General features: G+C 40.6%; 1 protein-coding gene and 1 non-coding gene across 5 annotated transcripts in view; both read right to left on the bottom strand.

Annotated features, from left to right (window-relative positions):
* Hivep1 (HIVEP zinc finger 1) overlaps window positions 1-16773 on the bottom strand; it is a 134931-nt gene that overhangs the window by 52776 nt on the left and 65382 nt on the right. For 2 of the 4 annotated variants that reach the window (XM_057787314.1, XM_057787313.1), the window contains exon 3: window positions 9898-9951. In XM_057787314.1, the coding sequence (XP_057643297.1) occupies window positions 9898-9951 (54 nt within the window). Of the gene's footprint in view, window positions 1-8001; window positions 8121-9575; window positions 9843-9897; window positions 9952-16773 lie in introns of those variants that run through there. The other 2 variants (XM_057787315.1, XM_057787312.1) reach the window with 2 other exon arrangements.
* LOC130886287 (U4 spliceosomal RNA) lies at window positions 3607-3751 on the bottom strand. The gene has a single exon (XR_009058260.1). It is a non-coding gene; the product is annotated as a U4 spliceosomal RNA (small nuclear RNA).

The raw sequence follows: 16773 nt of genomic DNA, 5'->3' as shown, positions 1-16773 counted from the left end.
TGCAGCTCATCTGTACTGATTGGTGAAAATTGTCATTTTTAAATACAAAACTACTGATAAGCTTGATAATATAATACCTTTACAAATATAGCACAGATACTTAAATCAATAGTAATTTTCCTATAACCCAAGATCAGTGCATTATATTTTATATATGAGAACAGAACATGAACCTGATTTTCCAAGTTGGAATCAGCGGTACAATGCACATGGGAAGTATCTGTGCAGTGCACAGGGGAAGTATCTGTGTAGTGCACAGGGGAAGTATCTGTGTAGTGCACAGGGGAAGTATCTGTGCAGTGCACAGGAGAAGTATCTGTGCAGTGCACAGGAGAAGTATTTGGGCAGTGCACATGGGAAGTATCTGGGCAATGTACACGGGAAGCTGGATAGACTCTTTTCCATAACAGGGTCACCATCTGTTGCTCTTTTATCCTGGCAGTGTCTCTGGCAGCAGGCTCACACACAAACCACGTCTGTGGCAGTGGAGGTGTCGACAACTGGACAAGTGCTGGGTAAAGGCCTGAGGGTTCCCTTAGGGTTCAGAGTGTTCCTTTCTTATAAGGTTTCAAAGACTCCAATAGAATGCTGATACAAAATAAACACTTAAGCCAGGCGGTGGTGGCACACGCCTTTAATCCCAGCACTTGGGAGGCAGAGGCAGGCGGATCTCTGTGAGTTCGAGGCCAGCCTGGTCTACAAGAGCTAGTTCCAGGACAGGCTCCAAAACCACAGAGAAACCCTGTTTTTAAAAAACCAAAAAAAAAACCAAAACAAAACAAAAAACAAACAAACAAACAAAAAAACCAAACCCCCCCCCCAAAACAAACACTTAATGAAATAAAGGAACTAACAACTTTATAAGAAACATGAATGATTTTGGGGGTGTCTAACATTAAAAAAATAGGATTTACAACATTGTTATTTAAAGTAAATTTTCATTAAACATGCTCACTAAAATTCATTTTTCCTAATAATTACTTGTAAACCTAAAGACCACACTTTCCAGTAATATATAGACATATACTAGCTTCAGTATGATACTAAAATGGAAAAGCAGGCCCACCCTTTGAAAGTACTTTGGAGTCCAGATGTTTATCTAAGAAATTGCCCTAGTCTTCTTATTATGAATATGAGTATTCACTATGTAAATTGCTAATGTCCTTCTTGTTTAAAATACTCAAGCTGGGTTTTTCAAGTGTTTTTACTAAGCATACTTTCCCAAGAATGGTTAAAACATTTCCATCTTACCATGAACTATATTAAAATTATATGTTTTAATTTAATGGTATCTGTCCAGCTTTTCCATTATGCCACCCAAATGTCTGTCCTACATGAAGACTTTGTCATTCTTGTTGATAAAATATGCTCTAATTATCTTAATTATTATGCTCAGCATACTTATTAAGGAGAACACCATTATAACTTGTCTTTATAACATCAGCACTGGCATTAAAGTGCACTCTTGGGCCAGATTAGTTGTCACCTTTAAAAACATAGGATGTGTTTGGAAATGCACTCGTACTGTAAAGGTCTTAAAGCGGCACAGAATGTTTGGGCTGTGGGGAAGAAGACTCTTGTTTTCTTATCTACAATTACTGGAATCCAGGGTCGAGTCTCCTATTCTCTGGTTGGTTGTCACCTCAAGATATGCAACCTTGTCTCAAGTTTCCTAATAACAGAAGAATATTCCAGTGCATAAATTCTGGCCATGTTAAAAAAACAAACAAACAACCTCCTATTTGTCAACCAGCTCTGCATGCTGTTCAGTTCCTACCATCGTTCCCCATCTTTGTCCACTCACACCAACCACCTACTCCTGCCAGTCCTATTTTTTGCTCACATACAGAAAGATGCTTTATGGACACTATTTTTAAAATAAAACTTCTGTAGTTGCACTCTGAAGTGTCTGAAAGAAAGCAGTTCTGCTGAAAGGATTGTCAGACAGTGTGGCAACTGCGGAGCCTATTGAGAAAGAACAACATGAAGGAAAAATACAAATAAAAACTGAGCCAAGAAAATCCATCTTTCCTATACCCATGTCTGGATCTTAACTGTAATGTTTCTGTTTGTTTGTTTCTTTGTTTTGTATGCACGAATGCTGTGAGAGTGGAAGTCAGAGGTCAGTTGTGGAGTTAGTTCTCTCCTTCCACCACGTGGGTTCTGACCTTAAGTCCTCACACTTGGCAGCGAGCACCTTCACCCACTGGCCCATCTCACTGGTACCCGAATCCCAATTCTTCAGTCACCACACTTGGAGGTGGATGCTGCAACAGTTTCATCACTTGAACAGTACTTAGGGGTGACTCAGGAGTCCTAGAAACTCAAACATGCATATCAGGACCACACAGCCCAGACCAACTGCAAACGCCCATGCTGTCTCCTCACTGCACAGCTGAAGTGGGCGATTTAATATCTTCAACCTCAGCTTTTTCATTTTTCCCAAAATGGTGAATTTAATTTTAAATTCCTAGCATAAGAAAAAGGAAATACTTTTGTAGGATATGAGAAAATTTGATTATAAGAGAACTAAGAAGCACAAAACAGGAACTTTACATATCCTGAATAGTTTTCCTAAAAAAAGAATAATATTACAATGTGTTTAAGTGGGAAATCATGAAAAGTGAATAAAATTCCAGTCTTGGTGGGAAAGGGAAAGTCAGCAAAGAGTCAAATGTAAAAACATAAAATTTACAAAACTACAAAACATCAAACTCGTTACAATCCTCAAAAACAACAGTTTGAAGTGATGAGCTTTGATGCTTTCAACAGAAAATAAAGGCATAAAAGGGAGTTCAGTTTATAATATCAAAAATTTGAATAAAAATTTCCCCAATGAAAGAAAAGAAGGAAAAAGACAGTAAGAATTAAACATAATGAAACAATGAAAATGAAATCATACATTAAAAAAACAACAACAACCTGGAAATTGAAATACTGAAAAGGAGAAAGCAACACACAATCCTCTGGAGATGTCAGGAAAGGATTAGTAAATAAAACTGCATTCCTGGAAAACTAGAGCCATCACTACAGAACCAGCAGCAGCATAAGAGATGCTGTGGATTAATCTTGAACAACAAATTTAAAGGTTAAGAGAGCAGCAATAAATCCTAAGAAAATACAGCTTCTTAGGACTGGCTAACATGGTAGAAAAATACTCTGCCTCACTGTTTGAAAAATCGGAATGTTTCTAGAATCCACAACAAAGAATCATCTAAGTATTAAATACCACCTCCTACATACACACACACATTCCCCCACATTCATACCCCCCACACCCCACATAAACCCATACCCCCCACACCCACCCACATACACCATCCCCACATACCCCACATATACCTTTACCCCACACACCCACACACCTGCAGACGCCACAACCCCCACAACCCACACACTCTTACACAAACAGAAACGTACAGCCGCCAGATCACTTTCCTCAACCAGAACTAACTCTCAGACAAAATCTTTCAGGGAAAGCAAACTTTAAAAAGTATAGACCGCTATAGCTCTATAAAAAGTATAGACCGCTATAGCTCTATAAAGCCTAGAACTTTTCAGTAAGATATTTTTAAAATTGAATCTAGCAACATCTTTTTTATTCAGTCTCTGTAGAGACTATCAAAAATTGCCAACGTCGACTATATTGCAAGCTGTCTGTCACTGCAGGGTACCGGGAAACGCTTTCGATTAGCAATAATTGCACCTTGGATAAACCTCATTGGCCAAGACACCGCCACTGCGTAAAGCACCACCAGCGTGTTTTAAAAGAGTAAACATCTAATAGATACAAGTCAGATTTAAACAACACAACAAAAGAATAAAAACCATGGATTTTCTCTATAGTTTCTGTTTTATGAAGGGTTGCTTTTAGACAGCAAGTCATCGAACAGTGAGATATGGGTATTTCTTTAAATAGCAAGGGAAGACCACGTCGCCACTTTGACATTTATTGATTTATTATTATTGTGTGGGTGGCTGTGCTATGGTATGCCTGTAGCAGTCAGAGAACAGCTTTGTGGAATCCGGTCATTTCCTGTCACTTCTCTGTGGGTTCTAGGGACTCAGTGCAGGTCACCAGACTTGCACTGTGGCTCAGCAACCGTTGTCATTTGCTGAGCCACCTCACTGACCTAAACACTACAGTTTCGTCATCATTTTATTTAATCCAAGTGAATAAGGCAAAGAAGAAAAAAAATAGCATTGGTTTAAAATGCAAAAATAAAACTTTGATTATTCCCAACCAGTATGACGAAACATATCACTATAAAAATTTATCAGAATAAGAAATAATTCAAGTGGATTATTAGATAGAAATCTATCTATAGTTATTCAGCATTTTATTTTCCAGCAAGAACTAAAAAATAATTTTTAGTAAAACAGAATTAAATAAATATCCCAATTAACTAAAAAAAAAAAGTTAAATTTGTGGCCAGGGATACAGCTCCGTGATACAGTAAATTCTATGAAGGGGGCAAAACTAAGAATATAAAGTTCCCCCAATCCCAAAATGTACTCATAAATGAGATCTTTATGAAGGAAGTGTAAGACATTAACAGCCAACAAACCCCCCAAACTGTCCCCATATTTATGAGCAGGAGCCAGTTGGCAAAGATGCCAAGTTTGCTTCTTCCAACTCAAAAAAAAAAAAAAAATCCAAAATGACTTACTTCTACATAATATGAAAATTTAAATAGTTGTGTGAAAACCTTCTTTCTACTCTCAAAGCACTCTGAACAAAACTTGAAAGTTCCACCGCTGTTCACGGCCCCCACACACTTCAGTATCCACACACACAGACAAACAGAACAGAAAATCTAATGAACCCAGGTATACATCAAAATTGAAGAGTCACAAAAAGAGAAGATTCAATAAATGTTTCCCAGACTATAATACAGACATTTGCACTTCCATGTTTATTACAGCACTTTCCAGAACAGCTAAGGAAGTGAACAAGGAAATGCAGTATACACATAGTGGGAACCATTCGACAATAAGAAGAACTGGATTTGTAATTTCCTCACCAGATTAGGGGGATCATGGTGCTAAGTGAAGTAAGCCAGGCACAGAAAGGCAATTACTGTATGTCATCACTCAAACGCTCAATCTAAAGAGGACACGTCATAGACATGGAGAAATGAGCGTGGCTCGGAGGCTGTAAAGCGACAGTGGAGAGCAGCAGAAGGCTCTGGTGTGCTGCCGCCTACAGGGTAAGGCAGCTGCAGATGGCAATGCGCCTTTGCCCAACTGATTAAATATTACACATATCATCAAAACATAAGATACCCCAACAATGTGACACTTAGGAAATTAATTCAACTAATTAAAAAAATCTTTAAAATAATGAAAAAGAAAAATATTGGCAATGGTTACTCATTTGAAAAAATGAATTGGAAAACTATATGTGAAATGATTAAGCGGGTTTTAAAGTATTTTTACATTTATTTATCTGTGGAGGGAGGCGCGGACAATTTGTAGGAATCAGTTCTCTCCTTCCCTCCGCCATATGGGTTGTGAGGCTCGAACTCGGGCCATCAGGCTTGGCACTCGGTGCCTTTACCTGCTGAGCCAAATCACAGCTGCTTAAATGTATTTTGAAAAATCAACTCTGAAGAGTATTTTTAATCTGAAATGTGGAAGTCTCTTAGAAGAAAATATGGGGGGCAGGGGAATTACATCTTGTGGTAGGGAAGATGTGTCTTACTAGAAACAAAACACCCAAATGACAAAGCTGGGTGTTTGTTCAGGCCTAAAGTCCCAGAGTGTGCAAGGGAGTGGGATTGGACGAGGACTGAGGAAGGGAAAGCAAATGAGTCAAGAATTATGTGTATTCAAAGGCAAAAGTTCATGTCTGTAATCCTTGCACCTGAGAGACAGAGACAGCACTGCCTGGTGAATCTGAAGCTAGATCTGAGTAAGATAAAAATGATGGAGGAACAGATAGACTGAAGGAGGGAGGACAGGGAGGACAGGGAGGGGGAAGGGAAAAGGAGGGGAATGAAACTCCAGACAAAATCATAAATGATGGAATACAGTTGAGGAGTTATCACCCAATATGCTCTGACAAGAGAGGGAGCTGGGTATCCTGGAGAGCACTGCAGCAGGCAGAACACACGTGCAGGAAGACATGCCTGATGTCAGCATTCAGTTTCCCGGGACACCAGTGTGGCCAGCGCTGCTTCCTGATGTTAAGCGCCTAACTATAACCTGGTTTACTAAGTAAAAAGCCCAAACAGAACTTGGCTGCTCCGGGCTCACACCACCAGGTTATGGGTGCAGGGCAACTAAGGAATAGGTCATCAAATAAATCAGATGAGTTCAGGTTTTTCCTTTAAGCTTAGTCATCGAAAAAGAAAAAAAGGAAGGAAGGAAGGAAGGAAGGAAGGAAGGAAGGAAGGAAGGAAGGAAGGAAGGAAGGAAGGAAGGAAGGAAGGAAGGATAAAAGAGTGTTTAACATCCATTACATCCATTCAAATTAGAAACAGTGCTAAGAGCTGGGAAGAGGGTCTTCCAGCGGGGTGTCCCGGGGTCACCATACTGTCCATGTGTTACAGACATGTGACAAATACCATAGAACATGATTTTAAAGTGAAGTATTAAAGTTGATCCAAGAAACAGCACACAACCAAACGAGGTGTGCAGATATAGGCCTGAACACTGGGAGCCCAGCAGGAGGTCAAACTGGTCGCATCGAGAACTGTCCAGAACCGAATCCAGCACCAACACAAAACATCTAAGCAAAGAAATAGGACACACCCCTCCTAAGGGATCTATTGCTGTGTTCCACTACCCTGCAGGAGAGAGCAGTTTATGTAAATCCTATCTGATGAATGCTGTGAAGCACAGTGACGGGAAGAACAAGTACACTTAATTTATAGCGAATTTAAATGTTATGCTTAGAAACAATTCCCTTCTTATTTGATCACGTGAATATCTCTGTTGTTCGGCTGTAGGCACATATTAAATATAATCTCTTTGGATTCTGCTTTATTGTCAGGTGGGAAATAAGGATCCAATTACGTTCTCCTCCAAATGATTAAAAAAGCAGGAGCAGACAGCTCCCGAGGAGGGCACAGGACATCATGGGGACGGCACTAGTGTCGCGCTCGCACACCCACCACCAAGCTAAAGTCAAAATAAATCGAAGTTGCTTAGATTTTATCCATAAGGAGATAAAAAGAAAAAATAAGTGTATTAGCATAATTTAAGTCATTTCTTTAACCGACTGGTTTACGACTGACAAAGTCAGGTACCCTGCTCTTTTTTTTTTTTAAGATTTATTTATTTTCATGTGCATCGATGTTTTGCCTGCAGGTATATCTGTGTGGGGATGCCAGATCCCTTAAAACTGAAGTTACAGACAGTTGTGAGCTGCCATGTGGGTGCTGGCAATTGAACCAGGGTTCTCTGGAAGAGCAGTTAGTGCTCTTAACCTGTGAACCATCCCTCCAGCCCAATTTAAGACACTTTTACATTCTACTGATTTATGACTGGCAAAGTCAGGGTCTATATTGACATATTTACCCTTCCTTAATATATAAAAAAAAAACAAACAAACAGAAAAAACCTTGTAATTTGGTCAACGAGCAGGTCTTTGTTGGGTTGGTCCTGAAAGAGCTGCAGCTACACTGCTCCCACTAGGCGTCAGTTAGTGACGCATCCGAACTAGAACTGACCGCAGTGGTGTGAGCAGGACGGACAACCCACAGTCAGGGAAGAACCACGGGCTCTTTGATGGACACAAAGCATTTTAGGACCATTTGCCATGTCGAGCAAAACAAACAAACAAAACAGCTTTTCATGTCACATAATTCACAGACAAAGTGACATCATGATGCCTCGCCATCCCTAGAACCAGGTAGCCCATGCTCATATGGCCTCCTTTCATGGAAGAAGTGGTTTCCTTTATGAAAAACAGATAAGCCACCAAGAAAATGAGACCTTAGTGCTGCTCTTACAGGAAGGCTTCTCACGCTGAAGGAGAGGAACTGGTGTTCTTACTTCCAGGCAGAAGGGAAGCTGTCTTCTTTCCCTTGCTCAGAACTTCTGTGTGAAAAACCAAAGCCAGCAGCGAAGAGAAGGAACTGCCCTCATTCATTATTCACGCGGGGTCTGCCCAGAGCCACCTGTCAACCAGAGCTGCCCAATTATGCCAGGGCGCACTGCCCGCTTCTTTCCGCCCGCCTTTGTTCTTTCCTCCCTCTTCTCGGCATTTAGTTCACGTTTGTGAGAACTTTTTGGTCTGGAGAAAAGCAGGCAACACACGTGACATTCGTTCTTCTGCTTGGAGCTGCTCTCCCCAGTCCTGACTGTGAGCAGAGATGGCTGTAGCAGTATCTGAAGGGGCCTCTCCTAACCCCACTAGATACCGCAGAGTGGCAACGAGGGCAAAGGTGGTCGGGAACCTTTCAAGGTGACAGAATGGTTGTGGCAATGTGCATCCTTTCTAGTCTGGCTTTTATGCAAGAATCACCAAGGGTCAGATTCCTGTTAGAGTTATAATGGAACAGAAATGGGGTGGGGGATGAGGATTAAGGAGGACACTAATGCTGCTGCAACACCACATATGAATAGGCACAACGCTGCACCAAGAAACGGGAACTGGGAGATTACAAAACTCTTTTCTCTGAAATTGCCCAGTCAGTACTCAGTCTAGACATAAAAGAAAGAAAAACAGGAAGGAAGGAAGGAAGGAAGGAAGGAAGGAAGGAAGGAAGGAAGGAAGGAAGGGAGGGAGGGAGGGAGGGAGGGAGGGAGGGAGAGAGGGAGGGAGGGAGGGAGGGGGAGGGGGAGAGGGAGAGATTACAAAACTCTTTTCTCTGAAATTGCCCAGTCAGTACTCAGTCTAGACTTAAAAGAAGGAAAAACAAAAAGAAAAAGAAAGGAAAAGAAAGGGAGGGGGAAGGAAGAAAAGAAAAGAAAGAAAAATAAAGGTTTCCACTGGGGTCCTATTTAGCTAAATTATTCTGTCAACTAGTTTACTCAAATTAGAAAATATAATAAGGAAATGTAAACACTAAATGATGAAAATGAATACTAAGAGAACCTCACTCTCCCTAAGAGATATTGCTGGGACGGACACATGCACCACTGACCATGCAGCTCTCACGTCCTGCAGGCTCACCACCACCTCACTAACAGTGCTGGGACACATGTCACCATTGCCCATGCAGCTCTCATGTCCTACAGGTTCTAGTACATAAAAAAAACAAGATATTTTCTGCCATGAGACCAATATTTGCATATTGTTTTGATTTTTAACACTGATTAAGGCCACCATATAACCAGAGCAACATAAATGCAATGCAGTGATCTCGCTTACTCCCACTTCTTAAGCACATTTGCCTAAAGAAATCCTTCCAAATTCTTTCCAATTCAATAAGTGTGTTTATACATATACATATCCACATATATGAGGCCACTATCCTGACTTGATCATTTTTACAAAAACTAGGACTTTGTATGCTGTATTATAGGTTTATTTTTTAGTTAACAAAGTCATCATTACCCTTTGAAATAAATAACATTTTGTTAAAAATCTGCATGATCTTCTCTAATCAAACATGTTCTCTTACATATATTCAATTGCTCTTCAACTTCAGACAGTTTGAAATGTCCCTGACTTCTGTCCTTGCACCGGAACACACATGAGAGTCATGGTGTCCACACTGTCTACTACATGGCAGGGTCCAGCAATGCTCTCAAAGGCACTGCATCTGTTCCTCACATTCCCAGCATCAGACACGGGGAGGAGAGAAATGGTGCAGGGAGAGGTACTGAGACTGCCCAAATCCACACACATCAGCACCAACTTCCAGAGGAAAGGCTTCAATTCTGAGAGGTCCATGTGGGCATCTCTGCAAGAACCGAGTCCACACAGGGCTGGTTTCTTTTTACCTTTTTTGGAAACTTCTGCCCCATTAAGTTCTTTTTGTGCTTCTTCAATTTTGTCTGGGGGAAATAAAAAAGAAAAAGCATACATCAATCATAACAAATAAAGAATAAATATGGCCAAAACAACACATTACTTACAAGCACCAGCAGACATCTAACACAATAAATGAATTTATTTGTGAAAAAAATTTACTCTTAAAATAGGACAGACCCTTCAAATAGGACATTCCCTTCAAATCTGCAACTTTAATCAATTTGTCGTTACAAGAGCTTCTTTTAACTAATGTCTCCATAATACAAATTATTTCATTTTTGCTTATTCATTCATCCATTTATTCATTTAATAGACAAGGTCTCATGTAGCCCAGGCTAGCCTCAAACAGTGGAAGATAGCCTTAAACTTGTGATCTTCCCTCTTTCCACCTCATAAGTGCTGTGATTTCCAGTACTCACCTCCACACCCATTTTACCTAGGGTTTTATGCATGACAGGTAAGCAAGTGCTCTGAGATAGAGCCCGCTTCTTACTGCACTCCATATACTTAATTGTATAACTAGTAAGTATTTTTGAAGATTAAAAAGTATAGCTAAAAATAATAATTTCCTTACATATGAAGTAAGGAACACCCGGATCTGTTAAAAACAGATGCTCACTAGATTAGGATCAGTATGACTAACCCAGATGGTGATGTGATTAGATACAACCTGAGTGTCCCCCAAGGGTTTCTGTGTTATAAGGTTGGTCTTTAGTGGTACTGTGTTAAAAGGTCCTGGAAAGTTAAAAAGTGGGAATACTTAGTATGTGGGGTGGGGGGTTGTCTTTAGGAGATTGAGAATTACCCTCAGAGGAACTGAGGGAACTCTCATGGGACCTGAGTCAGTTCCTGAAAGAGATGCTGTAAAGAAAAGCCTGGACACTCCCTAGCCTCTCTGACTTGTCTTGCAGGGAGCTCTGCCTTTTGTATGTGAGCCCACCATGAAGAGACCCACCAAGATGCACTCTGTCATGAGGGGCTCCACCAAGAAGGCTCCACCATGAGGGGCTCCACCATGAGGGGCTCCACCATGTGCTGATTTGGTTGAATCCAAACTATTTCTTGCAAAGCCAGCATTATACTATTCAGAATTTTAGTCTCCATAATAGTGAAATGAATAAACCTTGTTCACTTAGGAAGCATCAGCCTGAAATATTTCATCATAGTAACAGAAAATGAACTAACCTAATACCAAGACTTAAAACAAACATGAGACAGAGGTAATGAAAAACTAAAGAGCACTGTCTGTGCTTGATGATGCCATAGCATATCTAAAAGGTAAGAGGATGTACCAAAGAGATGGCATATGAAAAAGATCATGGAACTACTGAATAAGCACAAGGCTCGGAAAGGCAGGTATAGAAAAAACATCTGGGCCAGGCAGAGCTGCACCCAGAAGTAAAAAGAGCTGGAGTGGGTAGACCTGGAAAAGTAACTCAGTGTTAAAGTATTTGCCACTTGCACAAGGCCCTGGGCTTAGTCCCCACCACTGCAAAAGCAAACAAATGAACTTGGATGCTGTTTCTGGACAGGGAAGGAAGAGAAAGTGTGTCCCTGGGGTCTGCTGTTCACCAGTCTGTGGCTCTAGGCAAACCAGGTTTTATGAATATATCCAAGTTCAGTTTTGGGTAACAATTAATTTGAATTTTGTAAGACTATACAAATTTGATGGTGGCGACGGTGGTGGTAATTTGTTCAAGTACAGCATCAGTCCCAGTGCTTAGTATAAAAGGCACAGTACACAATTCCCAGGGTACTGGCTCCTGTACTTAGTTGAGCATGGTCAACAACCATGTAACATTTTAAGTATTTCATCAAAGTATAATTTAGACAAATGTTCTACAGTGTTGTGCCAAGGATACGACAGCCTCTGCCCTCTGCCACTGCCACACCACTGGCCCCAGAACAGTCTCCAACACTGACCCCATCACAGCTGGCCAGGGAAGACTCAGGCTCAGGGACCATGTTCTAAATAAACCAAAGAAGCAGACGTCACAGGGCCCTTGGCCTCTGCTGCAGCTTCCCCTATCCACTCCTGTCAGAATGACAGAGCTCAAATCTTCTTCAATTCACTGAGCAAACTTCTTACAATCACTCACTGGCCATCCAGTCACAGCAGGGCCGCAGAAGGAAGGAGGGAAGCTAGTGTGAGCTGCTGGCCTCACATGACTGTCCCATCCTGAGCAACTAAGGAAAACACATCCCCTAAAGCCTTGTCCTGTTTGCTTCTTGCTAGTTATCAGACTCAGAATGGAACTGAAGGGAGCTTTGGAGACTTGTGAAATAGAGGAACTGTTCTTGGTTTACAGATCAGAGTTATCTGTCATGAACGATGAGCCGAAAGTGAAAGTTGGCCAGGCACACACACACACACACACACACAGGCACTCACACACAGGCACAGACACACAGATGCAGACACACACACACATACACAGACACACAGAGACACATAAACACACAGGCATACACACACACAGGCACACAGACACACACACACACAGACACAGTCTCTCTCTCTCTCTCAATGCAAAATATGGGGAGCTTGGAGTTGGAGCTTGTTTAATGCATGCAAGACCCTACACATATCCCAAGCACAAGAAGAAAGGACTTGGGAGAATTTTCCACAAACAAATGATAAATATTTGGGGAAATAGGTATTTTTAGCCTGATCTTGAACATTACACAATGGTCACATATCTAAAAACATCATGTTGCCCCACAAATGCATAACTTATATAGTTTTGTGTAACAGCTAAAATTAAAAATAAACAAATTTAAGAATGGTGTTAAAAAGTAGAACCAGAATTAAGAATTATTATTTTCTAAAAAAAAAGAGAGAGAAAGAAAAGGAGGCAAGGCTGAAATCTGTATAAATACAAGTGACAAAAGAATAAAGGCCATTTTTAACAAAATAAAGCATTAAATACATTGCTAATACTCAAGCTATAAATAAATAAATCATGTGACTTAAACACACAGCCCTTGAGAAACATAAAAACGTGGTTTTTTAACCAAAGAACTATTATTACTCTGCCAGCAGTTCATCTAAACCTTAGTAATAAATAATAATGTGTGTATATTATATGTATTCACTGTAGTAATGGCTGGGGTGTCTAGAGTTTATGCATACATAATTTGACATTATTGAAGAAAAGGAACTTTTATTAATAGACTAACTGTAGCTCAAAGCAACAAAAACTTATGATTTAACAAATACTTAAAGACTGGTTATTTAAGATACTGAAGTTGGCCACATCTATGTGGTTATTTAGCCTACTGAAGCTGGTCAACTTTTGTGTGGTTATTTAGGATACCGAGGCTGGCCACATCTGTGTGCATTTCATATAATTCCTTACAAAAATGAGTTTGGCATCTGAACATAAAACACCAGTTTTCACTTGCCTTTATCTTGATAACAATGCTACACAAATTTGGGGGCTGACTTAGAACTGCATTTGGTGCAGTAAGCTTTGCCTGCAGCCGCAGTTCAATAAACAGGTGAGCAACATCTTCAATTGGCGAGCTAGGCAAGCTTTTGCTGCTGTCAGTTTTCACAGAAAACCCTCTTTATATTTAACCCGTGCTTTACAAGGCTCCTTATAACATGATGCATTTTTAAAACAATCTCTGAAATTTCAGATTGTGGACATGTATTCTGTGTTTGTGGATTATACAAGATAATTTGTCAATATTCAATGGAATATATATTTTCACTATGACTCAGAGCAAGAAGCAGTTCTTCTATCCACAGAGAGAGAGAGAGAGAGAGAGAGAGAGAGAGAGAGAGAGAGAGAGAGCAATAATAACAGCAAACATTTCCTCATCTCTCTCCTTTGCATCCTTTAGTACTGAAAATGAAGTCATGCCCCAGGACATCCACTTCAGGACTCACTGCTGGGTGTCAAGCTAAAGCTTAATGCTATGATGACAGGAGCATCTGCCACCGCATCTGACCACACCCTCACCAAGTCAACTGATGAAACTTAGAACCACGAAGGAAACAAACTCTGGGCAAGTCTGTGATGGGCTTTCCTGGGGTGGGAAGACCCAGTCTGAAGGTGGGCAGCATCACCGCATGGACTAGTGTCGTCACAGGCTTAATTTAAAAAAGAAAAATTCTTTGTCTCTGTTTCCTGACAACAGACACAATGTCACCAGCGGTCCTGCCACTCCCAGCCATGATGGCCTGTGGCCGTGCTCAACCATGAGACAAAACAAACTTTTCTTCCCATCAGCTGCTAATGTCAGGGTTCGGTCACAATCTGGAGAAGAAAACAACTCATGCAGTCTCCAGCAGTAACATCTGACTGCGGTCCTTACGTGGGAAAAGAGGGTAATGAAGGACTGGAAAGACAGGGCCTTCAGTTCTGAGACAGCCCCCAGCCTGACCTCCCCACCACCGTGGATCCAGACTTAATGTGCACAGAGTGGCACATTTGGGGGTTGTTGCATGATGGCTCAGTTTTGTGCACATCAGTTCTAATGTTGAGCCTCTTGCTACTAGCGTTGGCTCTAAACCCTAATGTACTCTCCCATAAACTAGTAAAATGTTAAAAAGTAGAACACAATAAGCCCTAGAAAGGCGCCTGTTTTCTGCCATTGACTGAAAAAGAAAAGGGAAGAGCAAGGTGGACACTGTTTTTACTACTACTACTGGATACAGAATGGCTCCTACTTCCCCTCGTCATCTGTCAAAACACACCCTGATACCATCTGCGGACTGCCACAGCTACTTCATCAACACCAGACAGACATGGGTAACATCAAATGCCAAGGCACACCAACCATTTGCACGTACTCCTCAGCAGAAGGAGCAAGCCTAGCCTTTGCTAACCCCTCAACTAGTACCTGCCTTTATAAGCTACCTCTCTTACCTTACAAGTGCCATAGCTCCACGACCTCAGGACTGACCTGTGTCTGTAGGGAAGAGAGAGAACCAGCTATGGGAACCCTGAAAATGCAATTCTAGACTACTGATGTTCTGAACCACAGAACAGTGAAATACGTGAGAAAAACCACAAATCCAACTCTGTGTGAACAAATGTGACAAACTGGAAAAACCCAGAGAACATTGTGGTAGTTATCAAAATGGACACAGCAAGAAGAAAGCTTGACCAGGTGGCATCACAGAGAAAATCAGAATGACAGACAGAGAACTGACTTTTCTAAGGCTCTAGGCCTAGGGACTTTTGATAACAGATTCTTTAAAAATAAAAAATAAATAAATAAAAAATAAATAAATAAAAATAAACCATTTTCTAAAGAATTCCAAAAGAGAAGAATCACAGGTGCTCTGAGCCACTAGACATGCCCAACTGCTATATAATTTCATACTAACAACAGGATAAGGAGGATAAAAAGTAACTCACGTAATATCAAGAGTTCCTGATTAAATCACATCTGTCTTTACTCATAACAAAAGCCTCAGTACTGAATAGAAACGAGTATGCAACATCACAGTAACCGAACACTCTTAACAGATATAGCCAGAGAAATGAGTCCAAATAAGATGTCCGTTCAACCCAAAGCCCTTCAGAAAGTCTATCTGGAGGCTCCCAGCCCACACCCACCCTAACTCTCTCCTTACTCCAAGGCAACTTCCCTCACTCTACTGCCAGGTCTGCCTTGCTCTTTTCCTCATTAAACTACAGTTACTCAACAGAGTACAGAGAGAAACTAAGCAACTAGACCCTCCTGTCACAACTGTATAACATGAAGTACTGCTACAGTGCTTACCATAGCACATGTGTTAACAATGACATGGGGGAGGGCTCACGTGTGTAACAGGAGATGAGCTAAAGAAGCCTTCCACAGCATATGTCATCATTTAGCTTCTTAAAATGGTTCTTAAAAATACTTACGGAAGATACTCAAGACGTGTTCTGTAGAGGAAGATGCTGTGCTACAAAGACAAACGTGAACCTTGGTATCAATGGGCAGGCAGGTTCACCACACATACACACCAAGACACACACATCTGAGAGTAGTGCATTAATGTTTTTATCTTACTATTTATAATTTCTTCAATTATTAAATTATCTATAATGAGTAGGAATACAAAAAAAATTGAATAGAAATGAATCCTAACAATGTGCTAAATTACAATGGCCATAGATCCTAAATTACAAATTTACAGATCATATGAAAAATTGCAGGATAATTTCTAGAATGTAGCAATACCCATGTTGGGCAGCCCTAGTCTCAAAATACAAAGTGCTACAAACCTTGAAACATCAGTGCTCAAATATCAAGTTTTAGGAGCATTTTAAATATCTTTATTCAGATTTCAGACTGCTCAACTTGTAAAGTTGATGAAAATATCCAAATATCCCCAACTTCAGATGTCTTCTGGTCCTCATCGTTTTGGATAAAGGATATTTAACTATTATCCATGGCTCAATATATCCAGAATATATTTATTTGTTCCTGTATACCAGAGTATAGGGCTGCATGCAAGAAACTGAGAGACATGAATACACACGTCCTGTACTGTGGAAAGTGACAATGTCCACAGGTAAAGGCATTCAGGCTGGGGAGCATCAAAGGCTGGCAAAGAGGCAGGAAGCAAGCATTATTCTGGAGAAGGGCAAGCAAAGCAGTTTGGACACATAAATCTAGAAAGTAAATGGAAAGAAACTGAATTCAGAGAATCCTTAGAGAAATGGTGGTTAAGACAATACAGAATTCCTGCATGCAGAAACAGAAATCTTTAGGATTCAATCTGACCACAAGATCTTAGAAACCATGGCTATACTTTAATAATGACCCCTTCAGAAAAAGAGAAAAGAAAAGAAAAGAAAAAACTAACCAAGGCTAGGAAAGGAGAAAAACAAGGGCTTTTT

Source organism: Chionomys nivalis, chromosome 13 (assembly GCF_950005125.1).
Source record: "Chionomys nivalis chromosome 13, mChiNiv1.1, whole genome shotgun sequence".
Taxonomy (NCBI): Eukaryota; Metazoa; Chordata; class Mammalia; order Rodentia; family Cricetidae; genus Chionomys; species Chionomys nivalis.
The sequence above is the reverse complement of the archived record's forward strand: the minus strand, read 5'-3'. Positions and strand labels throughout refer to the sequence as shown.